Raw genomic sequence first — 25,413 nt, 5'->3', positions numbered from 1 at the left:
CGATCAGTTCTGGCCTTGCACAACACAGAATGTCAACCCGCCCCAAGCTTTTGGACTTCCAAATGTCTTCTTCTCCTGTTTCCTACGTAATAATAGTGTCCAGGACGCTCAAGACCTAAATACGCACTTACAAACAAACAACAAACCTATTACAGTTTTTTAACAATCACTTTGGCACTAATTTCAGAACCTTGTGGTCATTTTTCAAAACTCTAGACACAAAACTCAAAACGGTCATCACGTGTAACACAGGCTGTCCAATGTTCAAAACATTGCATTGTGCATTCATATCTTTAAAGAAACCTTGCACTTGCAGAATCATAGGTTCAAATCACTAATTTAACATGAAATACCATAGGAACATTCATTTAAATCACCCACACACAAGATACCAATAGTTTCACTGTGTAGTTGTTCGTACAATCATTAAATATCGTAGTACAGAATATGTGATACATGTTTCATTATGCTACTACACGTAAATACATCACTGTAAAAGGACTAGTAGAGAGAATACTACAGACAGTGGAATCATTGAACAAAATCTGAAATGTATTGATGAAATACAATAAAATCACAACAGGTTTCTTTGAGTCAAAGCAAAAATAATTAGCTACAAAAAAAGAAAAAAACTACAGTAAAACGTCAACGGCAGGGTTCCTCACCTGGCTTACTGTAAAAAGCAAAACAAAGGATTGATTACTGTACTTCTATATTTCCATCAACCCTGTCTTGTGGATTTGGCCACAGGTTCTCATCCACATCACAATGGATGTTTTCATTAGCCAAACATCTTGGGAAGAATGGCGAATCCAGGTCTGCCGTGATGACATTGCATGCGTCATCCATGGCTGGAGAAGGGCGGCTTGTTCGTGAGGGCGCCTATCATATACCTTCCACCTCCATGTGGAGAAAAATTCCTCAATCGTGTTAAGGAAAGGAGAGTATGGGGGTAAGCACAGGGTGGTAAATTGTGGATGGGCCTGAAACCATGCTTGCACCATTTGAGCATGGTGGAACCTGACATTATCCCACACAATGACATAGGTCATGCCATCAGCTCTACAGACCTGATTTAGCTCATCAAGGACGGTTACATTCGAACAGCGAATCATGTGGCTGCCTGCAACTCAATATATAGAGTATATAGAGTAGAGAGCTTTAGATGTTGTTCGACCAAACATTAGAACGGACAAGATGCGTAATCTAAGCAACTTTGACCGTGGTATGATTGTTGATGCCACACATGGTGATTCCAGCATCTCAGAAACAGCTGCCTTCCTGGGATTTTTACGCACTACAGTCTCTAGAGTTTACAGAGAATGGTGCGATAAACAAAACACATTCAGTGAGCGGCAGTTCTGTGGGCAAAACCCCCTTGTTAATGAGAGAGGTCAGAAGAGAATGTCCAGACTCATTCAAGCTAACAGAAAGGCCACAAACGCTCAAATAACAGCTGTTTAAAACAGTGGTGTGCAGAATGGCATCTCTTAACGTACAACACTGTTGTGGAGGCAAAAGGGGGTCCTACCCAGTACTAGATAGGTGTACCTAATAAAGTGGCTGGTGAGTGTACGGTAATGTCAAATCTGAAAACATGGTCTGGAAAAGTGGTACATGGGACCATAGAAACAGTGTCTGATTAAGAATGATGATGAAATATTACATTCATAGATAATGTAGTCCAATTGGTTCATGTTCCACGGTAATTGGTGTCAATGGATCTCGTTATCCTGAAACTTTGATGATCTAAACATGGAATATTGTTCGTCAGTTTCCGTAAACTATGCATTAAGAGTAACGCAACAGTTACTTATCATTTTGAGCAGTTGTATCAATTGATAGTTAGATCATTGTAATGAAATGAATAGACAGTCATCTCAGATGTAATGTGTGAATTGCATTTTGAAATGGTAATACTTTGATGTTAAGTTGTGTCATTTTGAACAGGTGATTTTAGTTCAATGAACAAATTATCTTATGTGTATTGTATCCAAGCAATTGGAAAAAGTGTTAGAGTTTTGAAAAATTTGCATTTTGATAATTGGTTGTGAGTTTTGTGTCTAGAGTTTTGAAAAATGACACCAAGGTTTCCCGAAATTAGTGCCAAAGTGATTGTAAAAATCCAATGCCACTGACAAACACAGCAAATAATCATGGACTAGTTCTCTGATGAGATCCCTTGAAATTCCTCTCAAATGGAACGGTTTATTTTCACAATGGTGCACTTTCACCAAAGAAACACACAACAAATGATAAACAAAACCCACAATGAATTGATTTTCTAGCTGAGTTGGTATATTCACATTGACAAATCTGTTCATTAGATCACATTCAGAGACATTGTTAATAATGAAATCAAAGCATATATCTAGGGTTGACATGTCCTGTGACCTTGAGATGTCTGCACACAAGGACGCAGCAACGTCAATGTTGCTTGTAAACACATTAAAGCAATGGGTTAAGGCTTAGCAAATATCAGATAGCCACAACAGCATTGGAAATATCATTTGATTTAGAGCATCGACTGCACCGGCGGTTAGAGAGTCAGGCAGCAGGTTGACAACGTATTGCCTTATCTTCCCTGGTACTTCCTGTAGCAGACAGAGAACAGCCAGTATACAGTAACGTGAGGCTACAGGGGAAGGAGAGAGTCAGGCAGCAGGTTGACAACGTATTGCCTTATCTTCCCTGGTACTTCCTGTAGCAGACAGAGAACAGCCCAGTATACAGTAACGTGAGGCTACAGGGGAAGGAGGGAATCAAGCAGCAGGTTGACAACGTATTGCCTTATCTTCCCTGGTACTTCCTGTAGCAGACAGAGAACAGCCAGTATACAGTAACGTGAGGCTACAGGGGAAGGAGAGAGTCAAGCAGCAGGTTGACAACGTATTGCCTTATCTTCCCTGGTACTTCCTGTAGCAGACAGAGAACAGCCAGTATTCAGTAACGTGAGGCTACAGGGGAAGGAGAGAGTCAAACAGCAGGTTGACAACGTATTGCCTTATCTTCCCTGGTACTTCCTGTAGCAGACAGAGAACAGCCAGTATACAGTAACGTGAGGCTACAGGGGAAGGAGAGAGTCAGGCAGCAGGTTGACAACGTATTGCCTTATCTTCCCTGGTACTTCCTGTAGTAGACAGAGAACAGCCCAGTATACAGTAACGTGAGGCTACAGGGGAAGGAGAGAGTCAAGCAGCAGGTTGACAACGTATTGCCTTATCTTCCCTGGTACTTCCTGTAGTAGACAGAGAACAGCCCAGTATACAGTAACGTGAGGCTACAGGGGAAGGAGAGAGTCAAGCAGCAGGTTGACAACGTATTGCCTTATCTTCCCTGGTACTTCCTGTAGTAGACAGAGAACAGCCCAGTATACAGTAACGTGAGGCTACAGGGGAAGGAGAGAGTCAGGCAGCAGGTTGACAACGTATTGCCTTATCTTCCCTGGTACTTCCTGTAACAGACAGAGAACAGCCCAGTATACAGTAACGTGAGGCTACAGGGGAAGGAGAGAGTCAAGCAGCAGGTTGACAACGTATTGCCTTATCTTCCCTGGTACTTCCTGTAGCAGACCGAGAACAGCCAGTATACAGTAATGTGAGGCTACAGGGGAAGGAGAGAGTCAAGCAGCAGGTTGACAACGTATTGCCTTATCTTCCCTGGTACTTCCTGTAGCAGACAGAGAACAGCCAGTATACAGTAACGTGAGGCTACAGGGGAAGGAGAGAGTCAGGCAGCAGGTTGACAACGTATTGCCTTATCTTCCCTGGTACTTCCTGTAGTAGACAGAGAACAGCCCAGTATACAGTAACGTGAGGCTACAGGGGAAGGAGAGAGTCAAGCAGCAGGTTGACAACGTATTGCCTTATCTTCCCTGGTACTTCCTGTAGTAGACAGAGAACAGCCCAGTATACAGTAACGTGAGGCTACAGGGGAAGGAGAGAGTCAAGCAGCAGGTTGACAACGTATTGCCTTATCTTCCCTGGTACTTCCTGTAGTAGACAGAGAACAGCCCAGTATACAGTAACGTGAGGCTACAGGGGAAGGAGAGAGTCAGGCAGCAGGTTGACAACGTATTGCCTTATCTTCCCTGGTACTTCCTGTAACAGACAGAGAACAGCCCAGTATACAGTAACGTGAGGCTACAGGGGAAGGAGAGAGTCAGGCAGCAGGTTGACAACGTATTGCCTTATCTTCCCTGGTACTTCCTGTAGCAGACAGAGAACAGCCCAGTATACAGTAACGTGAGGCTACAGGGGAAGGAGAGAGTCAGGCAGCAGGTTGACAACGTATTGCCTTATCTTCCCTGGTACTTCCTGTAGCAGACAGAGAACAGCCCAGTATACAGTAACGTGAGTCTACAGGGGAAGGAGAGAGTCAAGCAGCAGGTTGACAACGTATTGCCTTATCTTCCCTGGTACTTCCTGTAGCAGACAGAGAACAGCCCAGTATACAGTAACGTGAGGCTACAGGGGAAGGAGAGTCATTGGACATAGCTTAAGTATCCAGGGAACAAATGAAAATGGAACAATCATCATTGGAAAGCGTGTGAGTCATGACCTGAGTAACTTAGAATAGCGATGAGTCGACTACGAGGTCAGGACCAGTAGAAAGATCAACTTACACACATTGAGATCCTCTCTCAATCTCTCTCTCTCTGTCAACCTGTGTTCCAATCCTGTGCTCATTCATTAACATTCTCATTTACAAAGTCTATAGTCAGTGTCCCAAATGGGACCCTATTCCCTATATGGGCCCTGGTCAAAAGTAGAACACTAGGGAATAGGTTGCCATTTGGGAAGGGCTCTATATGTGTTCCAGAGTCATTTTCACATTGCACAAGGATCTTTCACTGATTGTTAGGAGTCATTACTTTCACTGGGTGAGACCTGTCACCCTTATCTAATTAAAATCCTTTTGCCTTAATGATTTCTTTCAGCCAATGTGCTTTTGCATATTGATATCACAACACTGAGACATTGTGTAGGGGATATATATATATATTCATAAATTCTCTGCATGGGGGATGCTTTTCTCAATGATTATATTCATATATTCAAACTTTTTTCCCCACAATGCATTGGGGTTGCCAGATTGGTTCTTATTTTGTGTCCATCCACAGGTTTGCTAATATGTTTTACACATTTCTCACTGAATACATTCATTTCAATAGACAATGTAGTGATTGAAAACCTTCATGGTGTTCTTCCAGGTCAGTACAAAATGAGCTGGACACAGTGTGAACACAGAGAGGCTGTAGGTGGAGCAGAGAGCTGGACACAGTGGGAACACAGAGAGGCTGTAGGTGGAGCAGAGAGCTGGACACAGTGTGAACACAGAGAGGCTGTAGGTGGAGCAGAGAGCTGGACACAGTGGGAACACAGAGAGGCTGTAGGTGGAGCAGAGAGCTGGACACAGTGTGAACACAGAGAGGCTGTAGGTGGAGCAGAGAGCTGGACACAGTGTGAACACAGAGAGGCTGTAGGTGGAGCAGAGAGCTGGACACAGTGTGAACACAGAGAGGCTGTAGGTGGAGCAGAGAGCTGAACACAGTGGGAACACAGAGAGGCTGTAGGTGGAGCAGACAGCTGGACAAAGTGGGAACACAGAGAGGCTGTAGGTGGAGCAGAGAGCTGGACACAGTGTGAACATAGAGAGGCTGTAGGTGGAGCAGAGAGCTGGCCACAGTGGGAACACAGAGAGGCTGTAGGTGGAGCAGAGAGCTGGACACAGTGGGAACACAGAGAGGCAGTAGGTGGAGCAGAGAGCTGGACACAGTGTGAACACAGAGAGGCTGTAGGTGGAGCAGAGAGCTGGACACAGTGTGAACACAGAGAGGCTGTAGGTGGAGCAGAGAGCTGGACACAGTGTGAACACAGAGAGGCTGTAGGTGGAGCAGAGAGCTGGACACAGTGGGAACACAGAGAGGCTGTAGGTGGAGCAGAGAGCTGGACACAGTGGGAACATAGAGGGGCTGTAGGTGGAGCAGAGAGCTGGACACAGTGGGAACACAGAGAGGCTGTAGGTGGAGCAGAGAGCTGGACACAGTGTGAACACAGAGAGGCTGTAGGTGGAGCAGAGAGCTGGACACAGTGTGAACACAGAGAGGCTGTAGGTGGAGCAGAGAGCTGGACACAGTGTGAACACAGAGAGGCTGTAGGTGGAGCAGAGAGCTGGACACAGTGTGAACACAGAGAGGCTGTAGGTGGAGCAGAGAGCTGGACACAGTGGGAACACAGAGAGGCTGTAGGTGGAGCAGAGAGCTGGACACAGTGGGAACACAGAGAGGCTGTAGGTGGAGCAGAGAGCTGGACAGTGTGAACACAGAGAGGCTGTAGGTGGAGCAGAGAGCTGGACACAGTGTGAACACAGAGAGGCTGTAGGTGGAGCAGAGAGCTGGACACAGTGGGAACACAGAGAGGCTGTAGGTGGAGCAGAGAGCTGGACACAGTGGGAACATAGAGGGGCTGTAGGTGGAGCAGAGAGCTGGACACAGTGGGAACACAGAGAGGCTGTAGGTGGAGCAGAGAGCTGGACACAGTGTGAACACAGAGAGGCTGTAGGTGGAGCAGAGAGCTGGACACAGTGTGAACACAGAGAGGCTGTAGGTGGAGCAGAGAGCTGGACACAGTGTGAACACAGAGAGGCTGTAGGTGGAGCAGAGAGCTGGACAGTGTGAACACAGAGAGGCCGTAGGTGGAGCAGAGAGCTGGACACAGTGGGAACACAGAGAGGCTGTAGGTGGAGCAGAGAGCTGGACACAGTGTGAACACAGAGAGGCTGTAGGTGGAGCAGAGAGCTGGACACAGTGTGAACACAGAGAGGCTGTAGGTGGAGCAGAGAGCTGGACACAGTGTGAACACAGAGAGGCTGTAGGTGGAGCAGAGAGCTGGACACAGTGGGAACATAGAGAGGCTGTAGGTGGAGCAGAGAGCTGGACACAGTGTGAACACAGAGAGGCTGTAGGTGGAGCAGAGAGCTGGACAGTGTGAACACAGAGAGGCCGTAGGTGGAGCAGAGAGCTGGACACAGTGGGAACACAGAGAGGCTGTAGGTGGAGCAGAGAGCTGGACACAGTGGGAACACAGATAGGCTGTAGGTGGAGCAGAGAGCTGGACACAGTGGGAACACAGAGAGGCTGTAGGTGGAGCAGAGAGCTGGACACAGTGTGAACACAGAGAGGCTGTATGTGGAGCAGAGAGCTGGACACAGTGTGAACACAGAGAGGCTGTAGGTGGAGCAGAAAGCTGGACACAGTGTGAACACAGAGAGGCTGTAGGTGGAGCAGAGAGCTGGACACAGTGTGAACACAGAGAGGCTGTAGGTGGAGCAGAGAGCTGGACACAGTCGGAACATAGAGAGGCTGTAGGTGGAGCAGAGAGCTGGACACAGTGTGAACACAGACAGGCTGTAGGTGGAGCAGAGAGCTGGACACAGTGGGAACACAGAGAGGCTGTAGGTGGAGCAGAGAGCTGGACACAGTGTGAACATAGAGAGGCTGTAGGTGGAGCAGAGAGCTGGACACAGTGGGAACACAGAGAGGCTTTAGGTGGAGCAGAGAGCTGGACAGTGTGAACACAGAGAGGCTGTAGGTGGAGCAGAGAGCTGGACACAGTGTGAACACAGAGAGGCTGTAGGTGGAGCAGAGAGCTGGACACAGTGGGAACACAGAGAGGCTGTAGGTGGAGCAGAGAGCTGGACACAGTGGGAACATAGAGGGGCTGTAGGTGGAGCAGAGAGCTGGACACAGTGGGAACACAGAGAGGCTGTAGGTGGAGCAGAGAGCTGGACACAGTGTGAACACAGAGAGGCTGTAGGTGGAGCAGAGAGCTGGACACAGTGTGAACACAGAGAGGCTGTAGGTGGAGCAGAGAGCTGGACACAGTGTGAACACAGAGAGGCTGTAGGTGGAGCAGAGAGCTGGACACAGTGTGAACACAGAGAGGCTGTAGGTGGAGCAGAGAGCTGGACACAGTGGGAACACAGAGAGGCTGTAGGTGGAGCAGAGAGGTGGACACAGTGGGAACACAGAGAGGCTGTAGGTGGAGCAGAGAGCTGGACAGTGTGAACACAGAGAGGCTGTAGGTGGAGCAGAGAGCTGGACACAGTGTGAACACAGAGAGGCTGTAGGTGGAGCAGAGAGCTGGACACAGTGGGAACACAGAGAGGCTGTAGGTGGAGCAGAGAGCTGGACACAGTGGGAACATAGAGGGGCTGTAGGTGGAGCAGAGAGCTGGACACAGTGGGAACACAGAGAGGCTGTAGGTGGAGCAGAGAGCTGGACACAGTGTGAACACAGAGAGGCTGTAGGTGGAGCAGAGAGCTGGACACAGTGTGAACACAGAGAGGCTGTAGGTGGAGCAGAGAGCTGGACACAGTGTGAACACAGAGAGGCTGTAGGTGGAGCAGAGAGCTGGACACAGTGTGAACACAGAGAGGCTGTAGGTGGAGCAGAGAGCTGGACACAGTGTGAACACAGAGAGGCTGTAGGTGGAGCAGAGAGCTGGACACAGTGTGAACACAGAGAGGCTGTAGGTGGAGCAGAGAGCTGGACACAGTGTGAACACAGAGAGGCTGTAGGTGGAGCAGAGAGCTGGACACAGTGTGAACACAGAGAGGCTGTAGGTGGAGCAGAGAGCTGGACACAGTGTGAACACAGAGAGGCTGTAGGTGGAGCAGAGAGCTGGACACAGTGTGAACACAGAGAGGCTGTAGGTGGAGCAGAGAGCTGGACACAGTGTGAACACAGAGAGGCTGTAGGTGGAGCAGAGAGCTGGACACAGTGTGAACACAGAGAGGCTGTAGGTGGAGCAGAGAGCTGGACACAGTGTGAACACAGAGAGGCTGTAGGTGGAGCAGAGAGCTGGACACAGTGTGAACACAGAGAGGCTGTAGGTGGAGCAGAGAGCTGGACGGCGTTGGAGCCAACCCTAACAGGCGGTGGGAGGAGTTTAGATTCATATAGGAAAAGAAAAACTTTACAAAAGATGTCAGAGGGTGTAATTCACTTTTCCTTTTTTTTTTTTTTATGAGCACATTTTTGTATGGTCTGCATCTTTGAAGTAGACTACTGACACTTGAATGTAGCTTTAATGATTATACAATCTCGGTTTGGTCATTCATAATTTAAAATGTTTAATAAATGTATTCAATTTATGAATACATTAATTTATGAATTAATACAATTCAATCCAATTACATTGGATTTGAATCAGTTTTAGCAGTGGTGTAAAGTACTTAAATAAAAATACTTTAAAGTACTACTTTAGTAAGTTAGTTTTTTGGAGTATCTGTAATTCACTTTACCATTTAAAATTTTGGCAACTTTTACTGCACTACATTCATAAAGAAAAGAATGTACTTTTTACTCCGTACATTTCCCTGATACCCAAAAGTACTCGTTACATTTTGATAGGAAAATGGTCCAATTCACACACTTATCAAGAGAATATCCCTGGTCATCCCTACTGCCTCTGATCTGGCAGACTCACGAAACACAAAGGCTTTGTTTGTAAATTATGTCTTGGAATATTGAAGTGTACCCCTGGCTATCTGGAAATACAATTAAAAAAACAAGAAAATTGTTCTGTCTGGTTGCTTAATATAAGGAATTTGAAATGATTTATACTTTTACTTTTACTTTTGATACTTAAGTATATTGATACTTAAGTATATTTAAAACCAAATACTTTTAGACTTTTACACAAATAATATTTTACTGGGTGACTTTCACTTTTACTTGAGTCATTTTCTATTAAGGTTTCTTTACTTTTACTACAGTATTACAATTGAGTACTTTTTCCACCACTGAGTTTTAGCCAGTTCTATTGGATGCTGTCGTAAATGATGTGTTTCCTGTTTTACAGAGCCTCTCCTGGATGACTTCCTGCTGACATACCTGGTGTTCATGTCAACCAGTGATCTGTGTCAGGCTCTCCTGGGACAATATCCTTCTACTTCAGGCTGTGGTGGTCACCTCTAGACTACAGTATACTACCCTTACCTCTAGACTACAGTACACCACCCTAACCTCTAGACTACAGTACATTACATCTAGACTACAGTACACCACCCTAACCTCTAGACTACAGTACACAACCCAAACCTCTAGACTACAGTACACAACCCAAACCTCTAGACTACAGTACACCACCCTTACCTCTAGACTACAGTACACAACCCAAACCTCTAGACTACAGTACACAACCCTCACCTCTAGACTACAGTACACAACCCTAACCTCTAGACTACAGTACCTTACATCTAGACTACAGTACACCACCCTAACCTCTAAACTACAGTACACAACCCGTACCACTAGACTACAGTACACCAACCTAACCTCTAAACTACAGTACACAGCCCTAACCTCTAGACTACAGTACCTTACCTCTAGACTACAGTACCTTACATCTAGACTACAGTACCTTACATCTAGACTACAGTACCTTACATCTAGACTACAGTACACCACCCTAACCTCTAGACTACAGTACCTTACCTCTAGACTACAGTACCTTACCTCTAGACTACAGTACCTTACATCTAGACTACAGTACACCACCCTAACCTCTAGACTACAGTACACCACCCTAACCTCTAGACTACAGTACACCACCCTAACCTCTAGACTACAGTACCTTACCTCTAGACTACAGTACACAACCCTAACCTCTAGACTGCAGTACCTTACTTCTAGACTACAGTACCTTACCTCTAGACTACAGTACACCACCCTTACCTCTAGACTACAGTACACCACCCTAACCTCTAGACTACAGTACCTTACCTCTAGAGTACAGTACCTTACCTCTAGACTACAGTACAAGACCCTTCCCTCTAGACTACAATATACCACCCTTACCTCTAGACTACAGTACCAAACCTCTAGGCTACAGTACACAACACTTACCTTTAGACTACAGTACCTTACCTCACCCCTAGACTACAGTACCTTACCTCACCCCTAGACTACAGCACCTTACCTCACCCCTAGACTACAGCACCTTACCTCATCTCTAGACTACAGCACCTTACCTCACCCCTAGACTACAGCACCTTACCTCTAGACTACAGTACCTTACCTCTAGACTACAGTACCTTACCTCTAGACTACAGTACCTTACCTCTAGACTACAGTACCTTACCTCTAGACTACAGTACCTTACCTCTAGACTACAGTACCTCACCTCTAGACTACAGTACCTTACCTCACCTCTAGACTACAGTACCTTACCTCACCACTAGACTACAGTACCTTACCTCACCCCTAGACTACAGCACCTTACCTCACCCCTAGACTACAGCACCTTACCTCACCCCTAGACTACAGTACCTTACCTCTAGACTACAGTATACCACCCTTACCTCATCTCTAGACTACAGTACCTTACCTCTAGACTACAGTATACCACCCTTACCTCTAACGCTACTGACTGTTCTCTACTACACACACACACACACACCTCACCCTTAAACACACATACACCTCCAACTTGGAACAATTAAAAATAGCGGTGTTGATCCTGTTGGCCTAGCTAATGTCAATACACACAACGCCTACTGAGAGTCCGCTCTACTGCTGTGCTGATGCCTTAACTCATGGAGCCCACCTATTGTTCAAAGAGACACCACCGGGGGAAAGAGGAAGGGCAGGAGGTTCTGGACAGGAAACGGCAGGTCCTGCACCTGGTGACACAGTGGACAACACTGTACAGGGACTTCCTACGAGAAGACGAGCATGTTAAACTCTTCATGAAGGTATGACGGAGCGAGCGAGGAGAAGAAGGGATATTACAGCCTGTTTCCAGATCTGTTTGTGCTTTCTTTCAAACTCCTCTAGTCATTTATAAGGAGTTGGCAAGACAAATGTGGGGCCAGGCTAAGGATATGGGACAGTGAGATGACCCTAAAATAAGTGATATCATGATGATATGGGAGGGTGAAAACAGACATTAGATGTTGTCTTTGTGTTTCAGACATTGAAAACAGACATTAGATGTTGTCTTTGTGTTTCAGACATTGAAAACAGACATTAGATGTTGTCTTTGTGTTTCAGACATTGAAAACAGACATTAGATGTTGTCTTTGTGTTTCAGACATTGTATCGTTTCCTCCTGGATGACCTGTATGAGTATCCAACTCTAGAGAAGGAGCAGAAGGACCTGCAGAAACTCCTGCGGCTGCATCGCAGACAGTGAGTGGCCATAGGAACTGAATAATGGAATAATATGATGAATTAGTTACACTACATGACCAAAAGTATGTGGACACCTGCTCGAACATCTCATTACTAAATCATGGGCATTAATATGGAGTTGGTCCCCCCCCCCTTTTGCTGCTATAACAGCCTCCAGGCTTTCCACTAGATGTTGGAACATAGCTGTGGGGACTTGCTTCCATTCAGCCACACGATCATTAGTGAGGTCGGGCACTGATGTTGAGCAATTAGGCCTGGCTCACAGTCGGCGTTCCAATTCTTCTGAAAGGTGTTCAATGGGTTGAGGTCAGGGCTCTGTGCAGGCCAGTCAAGCTCTTCCACACCCTGAAGAAACCATTTCTGTATGGACCTCGCTTCGTGCGAGGGTGCATTGTCATGCTGAAACAGGAAAGGGCCTTCCCCAAACTGTTGCCACAAATCTCCACCCGGCACAGCCAGAAGAGGACTGGCCACCCCTCATAGTTCCTCTCTAGATTTCTTCCTAGGTTCTGCCCTTTCTAGGGAGTTTTTCCTAGCCACTGTGCTTCAACACCTGCATTGCTTGCTGTTTGGGGTTTTAGGCTGGGTTTCTGTACAGCACTTTGAGATATCAGCTGATGTAATTATAAATACATTTGATTTGAAAGTTGGAAGCACAGTATCGTCTAGAATGTCATTGTATAATGTAGCGTTAAGATTTTCCTTCATTGGAACTAAGTGGCCTAGCCCGAACCATGCAAAACAGCCCCCGACCATTATTCATCATCCACCAAACTTTACAGTTGGCACTATGCATTCGTGCAGGTAGCGTTCTCCTGGCATACGCCAAATCCAGACTAGTATGTCGGACTGCCAGATGGTGAAGCGTGATTCATCACTCCAGAGAACGTGTTTCCACTTCTCCAGAGTCCAATGGCGGCGAGCTTTACACCACTCCAGCCGATGCTGTTTGGGGCTGTGTTATTGTCCTGTTTGGGGCTGTGTTGTTGTCCTGTTTGGGGATGTGTTGTTGTCCTGTTTGGGGCTGTGTTGTTGTCCTGTTTGGGGCTGTGTTGTTGTACTGTTTGGGGCTGTGTTATTGTACTGTTTGGGGCTGTGTTGTTGTACTGTTTGGGGCTGTGTTGTTGTCCTGTTTGGGGCTGTGTTGTTGTCCTGTTTGGGGCTGTGTTGTTGTCCTGTTTGGGGCTGTGTTGTTGTCCTGTTTGGGGCTGTGTTGTTGTCCTGTTTGGGGCTGTGTTGTTGTCCTGTTTGGGGCTGTGTTGTTGTCCTGTTTGGGGCTGTGTTGTTGTCCTGTTTGGGGCTGTGTTGTTGTACTGTTTGGGAATGTGTTGTTGTACTGTTTGGGAATGTGTTGTTGTACTGTTTGGGAATGTGTTGTTGTACTGTTTGGGAATGTGTTGTTGTACTGTTTGGGGCTGTGTTGTTGTCCTGTTTGGGGCTGTGTTGTTGTCCTGTTTGGGGCTGTGTTGTTGTCCTGTTTGGGGCTGTGTTGTTGTCCTGTCTGGGGCTGTGTTATTGTCCTGTCTGGGGCTGTGTTATTGTCCTGTTTGGGGCTGTGTTATTGTACTGTTTGGGGCTGTGTTATTGTACTGTTTGGGGCTGTGTTATTGTCCTGTTTGGGGCTGTGTTGTTGTACTGTTTGGGGCTGTGTTGTTGTACTGTTTGGGGCTGTGTTGTTGTCCTGTCTGGGGCTGTGTTATTGTACTGTTTGGGGCTGTGTTATTGTCCTGTTTGGGGCTGTGTTGTTGTACTGTTTGGGGCTGTGTTATTGTACTGTTTGGGGCTGTGTTGTTGTCCTGTTTGGGGCTGTGTTGTTGTCCTGTTTGGGGCTGTGTTGTTGTCCTGTTTGGGGCTGTGTTGCTGTCCTGTTTGGGGCTGTGTTGCTGTCCTGTTTGGGGCTGTGTTGCTGTCCTGTTTGGGGATGTGTTGTTGTCCTGTTTGGGGATGTGTTGCTGTCCTGTTTGGGGCTGTGTTGTTGTCCTGTTTGGGGCTGTGTTGTTGTCCTGTTTGGGGCTGTGTTGTTGTCCTGTTTGGGGCTGTGTTGTTGTACTGTTTGGGAATGTGTTGTTGTACTGTTTGGGAATGTGTTGTTGTACTGTTTGGGAATGTGTTGTTGTACTGTTTGGGGCTGTGTTGTTGTCCTGTTTGGGGCTGTGTTGTTGTCCTGTTTGGGGCTGTGTTGTTGTCCTGTTTGGGGCTGTGTTGTTGTCCTGTTTGGGGCTGTGTTGTTGTCCTGTCTGGGGCTGTGTTATTGTCCTGTCTGGGGCTGTGTTATTGTCCTGTTTGGGGCTGTGTTATTGTACTGTTTGGGGCTGTGTTATTGTACTGTTTGGGGCTGTGTTATTGTCCTGTTTGGGGCTGTGTTGTTGTACTGTTTGGGGCTGTGTTGTTGTACTGTTTGGGGCTGTGTTGTTGTCCTGTCTGGGGCTGTGTTATTGTACTGTTTGGGGCTGTGTTATTGTCCTGTTTGGGGCTGTGTTGTTGTACTGTTTGGGGCTGTGTTGTTGTACTGTTTGGGGCTGTGTTATTGTACTGTTTGGGGCTGTGTTATTGTACTGTTTGGGGCTGTGTTGTTGTCCTGTTTGGGGCTGTGTTGTTGTCCTGTTTGGGGCTGTGTTGTTGTCCTGTTTGGGGCTGTGTTGCTGTCCTGTTTGGGGCTGTGTTGCTGTCCTGTTTGGGGATGTGTTGTTGTCCTGTTTGGGGATGTGTTGCTGTCCTGTTTGGGGCTGTGTTGCTGTCCTGTTTGGGGCTGTGTTGTTGTCCTGTTGGGGCTGTGTTGCTGTCCTGTTTGGGGATGTGTTGTTGTCCTGTTTGGGGATGTGTTGTTGTCCTGTTTGGGGATGTGTTGTTGTCCTGTTTGGGGATGTGTTGTTGTCCTGTTGGGGTCTCTGAGTTCCTCTCCCTCTGTGTCAGGGGTCTAAGACACGTAGGAAGAATATCTGGGAAAGCAAACCTGTGACAGCGAGACCTGTTGTTCCATTTCTATTGTTGGTTCTATTATTGCCAATAGCATTGAGGATTCCTTCCTTGCTGACAAATGCACATTTCCAAGAACACCAAAAATATAGAACATGGTGTCCATCGAGTGGGACACATCCCATGTCAACCCTCCCCTCATCCCTCCTCCCTTCCTTCTCCTCACCTACTCCCTCCCGAACCAAATTCACATATAATAACAGATCTATAGCATTTCTAATTGAAAGCAAGTCCAAGCAGTGGTAAATCTGTTCAATATGTGCTATTTCTGTGATTAGGCAAACTATTTGAATGTTAGCAACCAGGAAATGGTGGACCGATTTCTACATATTGCACCTTTAAATCAGGACCATAACCCATGTCACCTAACCTTGACTTTTCTAATCAGGACCGTGACTCATGTCACCTAGCCTTGACTAATCTAGTTGATTGATGGAAAATCACAGTACTACCAGGTTACTAGTTGATTGATGGAAAATCACAGTACTACCAGGTTACTAGTTGATTGATGGAAAATCACAGTACTACCAGGTTACTAGTTGATTGATGGAAAATCACAGTACTACCAGGTTACTAGTTGATTGAAACGGTCCAAAACGAGTGTGTGTATTGTTTTTTTTTGTCATTCTTGTCTCATGGTCTAATTGTTTGATTTTGTTTCTCTCTCCAGTACAGCGGAGGAGTATTCACCCCACAGAAAGGTAAGAGGCCAACACTGCATGAGATGAGTATTCACCCCACAGAAAGGTAAGAGGCCAAACTGCATGAGATGAGTATTCACCCCACAGAAAGGTAAGAGGCCAAACTGCATGAGATGAGTATTCACCCCACAGAAAGGTAAGAGGCCAAACTGCATGAGATGAGTATTCACCCCACAGAAAGGTAAGAGGCCAAACTGCATGAGATGAGTATTCACCCCACAGAAAGGTAAGAGGCCAAACTGCATGAGATGAGTATTCACCCCACAGAAAGGTAAGAGGCCAAACTGCATGAAATTAGTATTCACCCCACAGAAAGGTAAGAGGCCAAACTGCATGAAATTAGTATTCACCCCACAGAAAGGTAAGAGGCCAAACTGCATGAAATTAGTATTCACCCCACAGAAAGGTAAGAGGCCAAACTGCATGAGATGAGTATTCACCCCACAGAAAGGTAAGAGGCCAAACTGCATGGCATGAGTATTCACCCCACAGAAAGGTAAGAGGCCAAAACTGCATGAGATGAGTATTCACCCCACAGAAAGGTAAGAGGCCAAACTGCATGAAATTAGTATTCACCCCACAGAAAGGTAAGAGGCCAAACTGCATGACATGAGTATTCACCCCACAGAAAGGTAAGAGGCCAAACTGCATGAGAGGAGTATTCACCCCACAGAAAGGTAAGAGGCCAAACTGCATGAGAGGAGTATTCACCCCACAGAAAGGTAAGAGACCAAACTGCGTGAGAGGAGTATTCACCCCACAGAAAGGTAAGAGGACAAACTGCATGAAATTAGTATTCACCCCACAGAAAGGTAAGAGGCCAAACTGCATGACATGAGTATTCACCCCACAGAAAGGTAAGAGGCCAAACTGCATGACATGAGTATTCACCCCACAGAAAGGTAAGAGGCCAAACTGCATGAAATTAGTATTCACCCCACAGAAAGGTAAGAGGCCAAACTGCATGAAATTAGTATTCACCCCACAGAAAGGTAAGAGGCCAAACTGCATGAAATTAGTATTCACCCCACAGAAAGGTAAGAGGCCAACACTGCATGAAATTAGTATTCACCCAACAGAAAGGTAAGAGGCCAACACTGCATGAAATTAGTATTCATCCCACAGAAAGGTAAGAGGCCAAGAAACCATGTGTTGGATGTACTTGATACCATTCCACTTATTCCACTCCAGCCATTACCACGAGCCCGCCCTCCCTAATTAAGGTGCTACCTACCTCCTGTGGTAAGAGTGCGTCATTGTTGGGCAGGGTTTCCCAACTGGTGGCCCACAGGCCATTTTATTTGGCCCCCAAGTTTTCTGAGTTAAAACTTTTCATTTTGGAAATCTGTTAGAAAGTATTTCCAGGCATAATACAGAGATATACATTTATGTGATTGAATACAAATGTAAGCAAGGTTTGAAATTATGTTTTTGCAAAATATTATATCTGTTTGGGCTTCTTGCGGTCAATTTACAGTCTACAAATGATTTGTGATTATGTTCTGGCCCGCTGATCATCTGCACAAGCAGAAAATGGGCTGAATCAGATCCTGTTGTAGGGATGTGTTTACGTTTGAATAGCCAGGTTTCCTTATAGCCTATTTGCAACAGTTTGGGTCATTAAATACTATTTTCCTCTTGTTTCCTGCAGAAAGCACAAGAGTCCAGAAGAGTTAGAATGTTTTCTCACACAGTATGAATGTGTTCTGAATTCCCTGTATGTCCCTCCATTTAGAGCAAAGCTCTTTCCCACCAACTGAGCCTGAAAGAGAACGGGCTCCCGACCAGAGGAACTCAAAGGGAGACCAGGGAAGGTGAGTCGGTCCTAAAAATCTGCGTCTCAAATGGCACCCTATTCCCTATATAGTGCACTACTTTTGAGCAGGGCCCTATGGCCATTTGGGATGCAGCCTCTGTCTTTCTATTTATTCTTCCTACATTCCTCCCAACATGCATTGTTTCCACAGTTTGTGTCGGCTGATGACGTTCTGTATAGAGCATCTCAGAGCCATTCTTTTTAAGGTAGCAAGCACTGTGAGGAGACAGAGTAACAATGGGAATCCTTGAGGCTGGACAGAATGAGACTTTTCTGAACAATGAAAATCCCAATGCTTTCATGTTCAATGATGTCAGAACATGAGGTGATGCATGTGATGCATGACATCATTGAACATGAAAGCATTGGGATTTTCATTGTTCAGAAAAGTCTCAGTCTGTCCAGCCTCTTCACACCCATCACCTCATGTACCACTTTATGCAGCAGGTTAGCCATTTGAGAACACCCATGAGTTGACCATTCAAATTTCCATGGTCAGTAGTTCCAACTCCGTTCTATTCTTTCTACTTCTATGGGACAAACAGTGTTCTATTTCTCTCTCTGTCTCTCTTTCCTTCCTTCCTCTCCCTCTCTCCCTCCCTCCTCAGTGTTGTGTCATGTGTACGTGAGCATGGACTCATATCTGAGTGTGAGGAGCCTGGCCAGTGTTGTGGCCCAGGGGCTGCTGCAGGAGGTGGCTGAGAGACTGGATGTCCCCCTGGAGGAGCTGGTCCTGCTGACTGTCACATACCCTGGAGGTATCTAATCTAACCCTAACCATACCTAATACAACACAACACACTGGAGGAGCTGGTCCTGCTGACTGTCACCTACCCTGGAGGTATCTAATCTAACCCTAACCATACACAACACACTGGAGGAGCTGGTCCTGCTGACTGTCACCTACCCTGGAGGTATCTAATCTAACCTTACCCTAACCATACACAACACACTGGAGGAGCTGGTCCTGCTGACTGTCACCTACCCTGGAGGTATCTAATCTAACCTTACCCTAACCATACACAACACACTGGAGGAGCTGGTCCTGCTGACTGTCACCTACCCTGGAGGTATCTAATCTAATCCTAACCATACACAACACACTGGAGGAAATTGTCCTGCTGACTGTCAGCTACCTTGGAGGTAACTAATCGAACCCTAACCATACACAACACACTGGAGGAAATGGTTCTGCTGACTGTCAGCTACCCTGGAGGTATCTAATCGAACCCTAACCTAATCATACCTGGAGTAGCTGGTCTTGCTGGTTGTCATCTACCGTGGAGGTAACTAACCACAACTTAACTCACACAGGGATTCACCAGAGTTTCAATGGACTGCCTGCTTGTCGAAATCATATCAAATCAAAAGTGTATTGGTCACGTACACAGATTTACAGATGTTACCACAAGTGCAGCGAAATGCTTGTGTTTCTAGCTCCAACAGTGCAGTAATACCTAGCAATACAAAACATACTATAAATAAAAACACAATACACACACACAAAGAATCCAGAAAAATACAGAAAACTTAAGAAATATCAGAACAAGCAATGTTATATTTGAGATTCTTCAGAGTAGCCACCCTTTGCCTTGATGACAGCTTTGCACACTCTTGGTAACCGACTTCATGAGGTAGTCACCTGGAATGCATTTCAATTAACAGGTGTGTCTTGTTAAAAGTTAATTTGTGTTTTTTTTTCCTTCATGTGTTTGAGCCAATCAGTTTTGTTGTGACAAGGTAAGGGTGGTATACAGAAGATAGTCCTATTTGGAAAAATACAAAGTCCATATTATGGCTAGAACAGCTCAAATAAGCAAAGAGAAATTACAGTCCATCATTACTTTAAGACATGAAGGTCAGTCAATACAAAACATTTCAAGATCTTCAAGAAAGTTTCTTCAAGTGAAGTCGCAAAAACCATCAAGCTCTATGAAGAACCTGTCTCATGAGGACCGCCACAGGAAAGGAAGACCCAGAGTTACCACTGCTGCAGAAGATTCATTAGAGTTCATTAGAGTTAACTGCACCTCAGATTGCAGGCAAACAAATACTTCAGAGTTCAAGTAACAGACATCTCAACATCAACTGTTCAGAGGAGACTATGTGAATCAGGCCTTCATGGTCGAATTGCTGCAAAGAAACCACTACTAAAGGACACCAATAAGAAGAAGAGACTTGTGTGGGCCAAGAAACATGAGCAATGGACATTAGACCGGTGGAAATCTGTCCTTTGAGATTTTCTGCTTCCATCTGCCGTGTCTTTGTGAGATGCAGAGTAGGTGAACGGATGATTTCAGCATGTGTGGGTCCCACCGTGAAGCATGGTGGAGGAGGTGTGATGGTGTGGGGGTGCATTGCTGGTGACACTGTCTGTGATTTATTTAGAATTCAAGGCACACTTAACCAGCATGGCTACCACAGAATTCTGCAGCGATACACCATTCCATCTGGATTGTGCTTAGTGAGACTATCATTTGTTTTTTAACAAGACAACGCCCATTTGGGCTATTTGACTAAGAAGGGGAGTGATGGAGTGCTGCCTCAGATGACCTGGCCTCCACAATCGCCGACCTCAACCCAATTGAGATGGTTTGGGATGAGTTGGACCACAGAGTGAAGGAAAAGGAACCAGCAAATGCTCAGCATATGTGGGAACTCCTCCAAGACTGTTGGAAAAGCATTCCTCATGAAGCTGGTTGAGAGAATGCCAAGAGTGTTCAAAGCTGTCATCAAGACGGCAAAGGGTGGCTACTTTGAATAATCTCAAATATAAAATATATTTTTGGTTACTACATGATTCCATACGTGTAATTTCATAGTTTGATGTCTTAACTATTATTCTACAATGTAGAAAATAGTCAAATAAAGATAATCCCTTGAATGAGTAGTTGTGTCCAAACTTTTGACTGATACTGTACATATATATTATGTACATATAAATGGTGTGTAAAGACAGTATGGACAGTATATGAATAGAAAAGGTGTGTACAGCAGTAGTTATATAGGATGAGCCTGGACTAGAATACAGTATACACATATAAAGTCTGTCCACCTGTATGTCTGTCTTTGACTCTGTATAGATGCAGTATTCTGGGACAGTATCTCCTTCTATAGCCAATAGATACATCCGTATACTCTGAAAGCACATGACTGTAAAAACAATGATTAAACCATGTTGTCCTCTACTGACCTTAATGTCCAGTGACACAACAGTGTGTATTATGTTACATGAATGAGTGAAATTCTGTAGACTTGAAAAGCGAACAGGAATGAACAAAGTCCTGCTGTCCCGACATGTAGTCGTTTTCTGTTGTCAGCCGCTGTGGCTATACTGACTCCTGTAGAACAGAACCAACCCTACACTGACTCCTGTAGAACAGAACCAACCCTACACTGACTCCTGTAGAACAGAACCAACCCTACACTGACTGACTCCTGTAGAACAGAACCAACCCTACACTGACTGACTCCTGTAGAACAGAACCAACCCTACACTGACTGGTAGAACAGAACCAACCCTACACTGACTGACTCCTGTAGAACAGAACCAACCCTACACTGACTGACTCCTGTAGAACAGAACCAACCCTACACTGACTGACTACTGTAGAACAGAACCAACCCTACACTGACTGGTAGAACAGAACCAACCCTACACTGACTGGTAGAACAGAACCAACCCTACACTGACTGGTAGAACAGAACCAACCCTACACTGACTCCTGTAGAACAGAACCAACCCTACACTGACTCCTGTAGAACAGAACCAACCCTACACTGACTCCTGTAGAACAGAACCAACCCTACACTGACTGACTACTGCAGAACAGAACCAACCCTACACTGACTGACTACTGCAGAACAGAACCAACCCGGCACTGGGACACTCATCTACACCAGATAGCAGGTGACACGCTGGCTGACATATTTATAATGGCTGTGCTGTGTGTGATGCTTCCTCTCTCCAGAGAAACTCCTCCTGAAGCCTCAGGACAGGCTCTACTCTGATTCGCTGACAGCAGTGGGGAGGCTGCACGTGTGCAGAAAGGACCTGAGTGAAGTCATGGTAGGAATCACAATGAGTCCACTTCAATGCAGTTCCTCAGCAGGCTACAATGTGAATGAATCTAGCATAGGTGACAGTCCTCAAGCCTCCTATCAAGCTACTTCTGCATTTGGTTTATCACATTATATTCCTGATTCCTACTGGATATGCTTCCAGCCTATAATATCACACCAGAAAATAACATGTTCTTACATAACCCAACAGAACATATATCATATCCATTTCTCCTCTCAGAACCCGTTCACAGACAACGCAGAGCTACAACAGAGGTCAGCTCGCATGCTGAGTATGAACACATGGGACGTGGCTGTCACCCTTACAAACTTTGACTGGAGTGTCTTCAACTCAATACATGAGGTCCGTGACATCACCTTTTGTCCATCACCTACACTATGCATGCGTCCCAATTGGCACCCGATTCACTATTAGTGCATCTTTTGTTTTTACCAGGGCCCTTAGAGCTCTGGTCAAAAGTAGTGCGCTATAAAGGGAATAGGGTGCCATTTAGGATACAGATAAAGATATGAGTGATTCAAAGCTTTCTACAAGCTCACCCGTGTCCTGTCCTGCCCTGCCCTGTCCTGCCCTGCCATGTTCTGTCCTGCCATGTTCTGTCATGCCCTGCCCTACTCTGTCATGCCCTGTCATGCCCTGTCTCTCTCCACTACAGCAAGAGCTGGTGTACTTCACGTTCAGCCGTCATGCCAGCGGTGGCCACACGGTGGCGCTGGAGCTGCTGCTGCAGCGCTGCAATGAGGTACAGCTGTGGGTGATGACAGAAGTCCTGATGTGTCCTACGCTCTGCAACAGAGTCCAGCTCATCAAGAAGTTCATCAAGATCGCTGCCCAGTGAGCTCCTCTCTCCTCTCCTCTCTGACCACAAGATAGTGGGCTCCTCTCTCCTCTCCTCTCCTCTCTGACCACAACATAGTGGGCTCCAGCATTTGGACAGAGTTGTTACATCCTCAAAATGTGCTGATGTCTTCTTCTACAGAAGTAGAGCAGTATGACTGGTCCATTTCACTAATCGCCCAATACTTCAACTACAGAACTCTGCACAACACTATTATAGTGAGGTCTGCATGGACAGGATGCTCCCTCCTGTGGTTTAGTGAGGAATTACATTTTGTATTCCTGTGTCATCACTGTATGAAGCTGGTGTTAACAGTGTGTCACTCTTTATTTCCTCAGCTGTAAAGCCCAGAGGAACCTCAACTCTTTCTTTGCCATCGTTATGGGTCTGAACACCGCAGCAGTTAGCCGCCTCAGTCAGACCTGGGAGGTCAGTGTGTGTCTGCTTCTGTACGTGACTATTTGTGATGGATGTCTGTTAAGCTTTTCAAAGAAACTGGTCTTGATTGTCTTTTGCCAAGGGACAATTTGAAATGTACTGGTTAGTTCAAAATAGGAGAGAGTTGTCAAACTTTTTGTTATGCTTTGAGGATTGTTTAATTGTAGATTTTTTGGGGCACAGAGCAGGGTAGTGTGTTTTTATTGGGCACAGAGCAGGGTAGTGTGTTTTTATTGGGCAGAGAGCAGGGTAGTGTGTTTTTATTGGGCAGAGGGGAGGGTAGTGTGTTTTTATTGGGCACAGAGCAGGGTAGTGTGTTTTTATTGGGCACAGAGCAGGGTAGTGTGTTTTTATTGGGCAGAGAGCAGGGTAGTGTGTTTTTATTGGGCACAGAGTAGGGTAGTGTGTTTTTATTGGGCACAGAGTAGGGTAGTGTGTTTTTATTGGGCACAGAGCAGGGTAGTGTGTTTTTATTGGGCACAGAGCAGGGTAGTGTGTTTTTATTGGGCAGAGAGCAGGGTAGTGTGTTTTTATTGGGCACAGAGCAGGGTAGTGTGTTTTTATTGGGCACAGAGCAGGGTAGTGAGTTTTTATTGGGCAGAGGGCAGGGTAGTGTGTTTTTATTGGGCACAGAGCAGGGTAGTGTGTTTTTATTGGGCAGAGAGCAGGGTAGTGTGTTTTTATTGGGCACAGAGCAGGGTAGTGTGTTTTTATTGGGCAGAGAGCAGGGTAGTGTGTTTTTATTGGGCACAGAGCAGGGTAGTGTGTTTTTATTGGGCACAGAGCAGGGTAGTGTGTTTTTATTGGGCACAGAGCAGGGTAGTGTGTTTTTATTGGGCAGAGAGCAGGGTAGTGTGTTTTTATTGGGCAGAGAGCAGGGTAGTGAGTTTTTATTGGGCACAGAGTAGGGTAGTGAGTTTTTATTGGGCAGAGAGCAGGGTAGTGTGTTTTTATTGGGCACAGAGCAGGGTAGTGAGTTTTTATTGGGCAGAGAGCAGGGTAGTGAGTTTTTATTGGGCACAGAGCAGGGTAGTGTGTTTTTATTGGGCAGAGAGCAGGGTAGTGTGTTTTTATTGGGCACAGAGCAGGGTAGTGTGTTTTTATTGGGCACAGAGCAGGGTAGTGTGTTTTTATTGGGCACAGAGCAGGGTAGTGTGTTTTTATTGGGCAGAGAGCAGGGTAGTGTGTTTTTATTGGGCACAGAGTAGGGTAGTGTGTTTTTATTGGGCACAGAGTAGGGTAGTGTGTTTTTATTGGGCACAGAGCAGGGTAGTGTGTTTTTATTGGGCACAGAGCAGGGTAGTGTGTTTTTATTGGGCAGAGAGCAGGGTAGTGTGTTTTTATTGGGCACAGAGCAGGGTAGTGTGTTTTTATTGGGCACAGAGCAGGGTAGTGAGTTTTTATTGGGCAGAGGGCAGGGTAGTGTGTTTTTATTGGGCACAGAGCAGGGTAGTGTGTTTTTATTGGGCAGAGAGCAGGGTAGTGTGTTTTTATTGGGCACAGAGCAGGGTAGTGTGTTTTTATTGGGCAGAGAGCAGGGTAGTGTGTTTTTATTGGGCACAGAGCAGGGTAGTGTGTTTTTATTGGGCACAGAGCAGGGTAGTGTGTTTTTATTGGGCACAGAGCAGGGTAGTGTGTTTTTATTGGGCAGAGAGCAGGGTAGTGTGTTTTTATTGGGCAGAGAGCAGGGTAGTGAGTTTTTATTGGGCAGAGAGCAGGGTAGTGAGTTTTTATTGGGCACAGAGTAGGGTAGTGAGTTTTTATTGGGCAGAGAGCAGGGTAGTGTGTTTTTATTGGGCACAGAGCAGGGTAGTGAGTTTTTATTGGGCAGAGAGCAGGGTAGTGAGTTTTTATTGGGCACAGAGCAGGGTAGTGTGTTTTTATTGGGCAGAGAGCAGGGTAGTGTGTTTTTATTGGGCACAGAGCAGGGTAGTGTGTTTTTATTGGGCACAGAGCAGGGTAGTGAGTTTTTATTGGGCAGAGAGCAGGGTAGTGTGTTTTTATTGGGCACAGAGCAGGGTAGTGTGTTTTTATTGGGCAGAGAGCAGGGTAGTGTGTTTTTATTGGGCACAGAGCAGGGTAGTGTGTTTTTATTGGGCAGAGAGCAGGGTAGTGTGTTTTTATTGGGCAGAGAGCAGGGTAGTGTGTTTTTATTGGGCACAGAGCAGGGTAGTGTGTTTTTATTGGGCACAGAGCAGGGTAGTGTGTTTTTATTGGGCAGAGAGCAGGGTAGTGTGTTTTTATTGGGCAGAGAGCAGGGTAGTGTGTTTTTATTGGGCAGAGAGCAGGGTAGTGAGTTTTTATTGGGCACAGAGCAGGGTAGTGTGTTTTTATTGGGCAGAGAGCAGGGTAGTGTGTTTT

At 46.0% G+C, this 25,413-nt stretch overlaps 1 protein-coding gene across 1 annotated transcript in view; it reads left to right on the top strand.

The window, feature by feature from the left end:
• LOC129856911 (rap guanine nucleotide exchange factor 5-like) overlaps positions 1-25,413 on the top strand; it is a 77,707-nt gene that overhangs the window by 40,461 nt on the left and 11,833 nt on the right. The window contains exons 4-13 of the mRNA XM_055924671.1: positions 9,867-9,945; positions 11,613-11,760; positions 12,099-12,196; positions 15,846-15,876; positions 17,612-17,690; positions 18,301-18,450; positions 21,664-21,761; positions 21,996-22,118; positions 22,432-22,610; positions 22,953-23,043. Of these exons, the coding sequence (XP_055780646.1) occupies positions 9,867-9,945; positions 11,613-11,760; positions 12,099-12,196; positions 15,846-15,876; positions 17,612-17,690; positions 18,301-18,450; positions 21,664-21,761; positions 21,996-22,118; positions 22,432-22,610; positions 22,953-23,043 (1,076 nt within the window). The remainder of the gene's footprint in view (positions 1-9,866; positions 9,946-11,612; positions 11,761-12,098; positions 12,197-15,845; positions 15,877-17,611; positions 17,691-18,300; positions 18,451-21,663; positions 21,762-21,995; positions 22,119-22,431; positions 22,611-22,952; positions 23,044-25,413) is intronic.

The sequence above is a fragment of the Salvelinus fontinalis genome, chromosome 6 (genome assembly GCF_029448725.1).
Source record: "Salvelinus fontinalis isolate EN_2023a chromosome 6, ASM2944872v1, whole genome shotgun sequence".
Lineage (NCBI taxonomy): Eukaryota > Metazoa > Chordata > Actinopteri > Salmoniformes > Salmonidae > Salvelinus > Salvelinus fontinalis.
Note: the sequence above shows the minus strand (reverse complement) of the source record. Positions and strands in the feature narration are given on the sequence as shown.